This window comes from Eurypyga helias, unplaced genomic scaffold (assembly GCF_000690775.1).
Source record: "Eurypyga helias isolate BGI_N326 unplaced genomic scaffold, ASM69077v1 scaffold37955, whole genome shotgun sequence".
Taxonomy (NCBI): Eukaryota; Metazoa; Chordata; class Aves; order Eurypygiformes; family Eurypygidae; genus Eurypyga; species Eurypyga helias.
In genome coordinates, this window is record NW_010254033.1 from 1 (window position 1) to 3467 (window position 3467).

The 3467-nt window shown below is 51.9% G+C and overlaps 1 protein-coding gene across 1 annotated transcript in view; it reads left to right on the plus strand.

The window, feature by feature from the left end:
• Positions 1–124: 124 nt before the first annotated feature.
• The window catches only part of LOC104510575 (pancreatic alpha-amylase-like), a gene marked incomplete at its 3' end in the record, with an annotated part of 4125 nt that continues 782 nt past the window's right edge, over positions 125–3467 (plus strand). Inside the window, exons 1-3 of the mRNA XM_010152867.1 lie at positions 125–292; positions 1589–1735; positions 2744–2935. Coding sequence (XP_010151169.1) covers positions 125–292; positions 1589–1735; positions 2744–2935 — 507 coding nt within the window. The remainder of the gene's footprint in view (positions 293–1588; positions 1736–2743; positions 2936–3467) is intronic.

The window sequence follows — 3467 nt, forward strand, 5'->3', positions numbered from 1 at the left end:
GCGCGCAGTGACGGGCGCGTTGAACAAACACGCTGCCGGCAGATGCGTGTTGTGTAACGCGCACTTCGCCCCCTTGCAGGAGCACGCGTCGGCCGTCAGAAGAGCGCCGCTGATCCCAGCCAGGATGGGACTCTACTTGCTCCTGCTCACGGTAGGGGCTTGCTGGGCGCAGCACCACCCCAACACGCTCCCCGGCAGGACGTCCGTCGTGCATCTCTTCGAGTGGCGCTGGGCCGATGTTGCGCTGGAGTGTGAACGCTCCCTGGCGCCCAATGGGTTTGGAGGAGTGCAGGTATGTCTGTGCCTACCGGCAGGTAGAACTGCAACATAGATGGGGACATGTTTTACAGAGGCGTGTTCAATTCACCCCAGGACAGGTACCAAGACACAAAAAGAGAAATTGTTAGAGGAAGTAGTAAATGCTGACAAACAAGTGTGAATTGACTTCACTGCTCCAAAGTGCATGTTTTGTACTCTGTGATGTTGCTTTCAGATGACTCAGAACTGCATATCGCTGGCCACATCTTTTTCTAACCGCTGTGAAGAGTAACCTACATTTATCTGCAGGCTGGTAGCGAAATCAGGGGAAGCCCTTACAAGCTAGATGAACAGAAAGTGAAACTATGACTGAAAAAGGGCTGCCAAAGAAGATACCAGAGTGCTGAAGGTTTCAAATAACTGCATATAAAAAGCTGCTAATTGTGTTGCCCCAAACTGGCAAGCGTCTCTGTGAAGCCGAGTGTCGGGGTACGCCGTCAGGAACCCCCTCTCTGCATGAGCCGGCAGGAATGACCTGAGGGCAGGTTGCTGTGACGGGAATCTGCTCCTGTGGAGCACCAGCGTGTTCCTGCGAAACCAGTACCGTCAGAGGGGTGGGGTGGCACGGCTGGAGAGCAGTCTCCACTAAATCACCTGTTTTGGTTTGTGTGTCAGACGGCCCAGGAAAACCGGGTGAGAGGAGTCTGCCGGTCCCCTGTAGCCCGCTGAGGTGTGGTGGCTGGGCTGGCCGCAGCCGAGGGAGCTTTGTGGGCAATGGTGGGATTGGGTGGTTGTGCCCAGACACCTGGCAGTGGCAGCAAAAGCTCGTTGCCTGAGAAGCATCCTGGGAAGCATCTGTGAAAGGAAGAGGGATGGCTTAACTGGAAACTGTGGCAAGTCTCATGTCAAGAATGCATTTATCCAAAACATCTCAGCAATCGGGCTTGGAGCACTTTTAAGGGCAGCATGTTATGTCAGTTGTTCTGCAGTCAGGTGCTTCCTGGTCAGGGCTGTCACTGCTGACCTAGTCCTTCAGATTTCAGACCCTTCTTTTGGTCTCTGAGGCCTGCAGTCACAAAGGTAATTAGGACACTATGTCCACAGACACCCTTTTTATTGTGTTTCTGCCTGCTGAAGCTCTGGGTCTAAAAGTCTTTTATTTCCAGCCCACGATAGCGTAAGCAGAGGATATGTACGTGGGTACAGTGTGGTGAGCATCTTCCATTAGAGACCTGAATTCCTATTTTTATGTGCTTTCTCTGACAATACCAGGCAAACAAATAAACCATTACCAGTATCCCGTAACCAAGAGACACCGTGTCGTTCACAGATTTCCCCTCCAAATGAAAACCTTATCATTACCAACCCCTGGCACCCGTGGTGGGAAAGGTACCAGCCCGTCAGCTACAAGCTGTGCACACGATCTGGAAATGAAACAGAATTTAGAGACATGGTCACCCGCTGCAACCGTGTCGGAGTAAGTGCCATGAAAAACCTTCTGGTGTTCACACTGCCAGGATGTAGCCAACCCGGAATTTAGAAGGGAAGACTTGGTAGCACTCGAGTCAAGATGGAGCCTTCCCTTCTCCAGGCTGAACCCCCCAACTCTCCCAGCCTGTGCCTGTGGCAGGGGGGCTCCAGCCCTCGGAGGGTCTCCGTGGCCTCCTCTGGACTCGCTCCAACAGCTCCGTGTCCTTCTGCTGTTGGGGACCCCAGAGCTGGAGGCAGAACTGCAGGGGGGTCTCCCCAGAGCAGAGCAGAGGGGGAGAATCCCCTCCCTCGCCCTGCTGGCCACGCTGCTCTGGATCCAGCCCAGACACGGTTGGCTTTCCGGACTGCCAGCGCACACGGCCGGCTCATGGCCCCAGCATCTCACCTCCCTGCATCCTTCTCCCCAGGGCTTCTCTCGACCCCTTCACCCCCAGCCTGTGTTCATACCAGGGGCTGCCCTGGCCCATGAGCGGGACCTTGTATTTGGCCTTGTTGGACCTCATGTGGTTCACCCAGGCCCACTTCCTGAGCCATCCAGGTCCCTCTGGATGGCATCCCATCCCTCAGGCTGCACCGCTCAGCTCTGTGCCCTCTGCAAACGTGCTGAGAGTGCACTCGATCCCACTGTCTGTCATTGATGAAGATATTAAACAGTCCTGGTCCCAGAGCCCTGAGGGACACCACTTGTCACCCACCTCCATCCGGCCATCGAGCCATTGTCCACTAACCTCTGGATCCTCCAACAAATTCCTCATCACCCAAGCAGACCACCCATCAAATCTGTCTCTCCAGTTTAGGGAAGGGTGTTGTGGGGGGCCATGTCAAAGGCCCCTTGCCCACAGATGCAGTCACTCCATCTGAGAAGGCCATGGGGTTGGTCAGGCAGGATGTGCAGAAGCAGGGGGCTAGGGCAGGAGGTAGGAGAGAGAAGACGTTAATGATGGTGCCGTGGGCAGTAGCTTTCTCAAAGGGAGATGTGACTTGTGTTCTCTAGGTGCACATCTATGTGGACGCAGTAATCAACCACATGTGCGGCGCTGGTGCTGGCGGCCACGCTACCTGTGGAAGCTATTTCAATGCAAAAACTGAAGATTTTCCAGCTGTGCCGTATTCTGGCTGGGACTTTAATGATGGGAAATGTAAATCTGGAAGTGGAAACATTGAGGATTATCATGACATATCTCAGGTAAACCTGGACCTATAAATACACTTTTCAGGTACATCCACTCCTGGGCTGAGGTTTCTCTGCTCCCCTTTACTGTCAGACATTTTTTTTGTGTTTAAAATAAAATTACTGTTTGTCTTTTATTGTGATTTGCAAGTTCTCTTTGGTCTCAATTTCAGGAGAGATGCACTAGGGTTTTCACAGTAATAGTGAAAATCAACTTCGTTTAGAGATTTCTCTTCCTTGGAGTCTGTCTGTTCCTCTGTCAAATTACGAGGTCAGGACTTAACCACAGAATGAAAAATTATTTTATAAAGATAAATATCCATTTTCTTGAATAATGCCTGATGTTTTTCACATGCATTTGATCTTTCCTGAATCTAAGTTGAGAGGAGAGGGGTTTTGGAGAAATAGCAGAAGCATGGAGACTTTGAATGTCCACGAATTCTTGAGCAGTTCTAAAGGAGCAGCTTCATAACTAGTTCCTTAGTACAGTTTGTGACACGGGTGGCTGCACTCTGCTCTCTCCAGGCAGATGTGCACAGCCATAGAA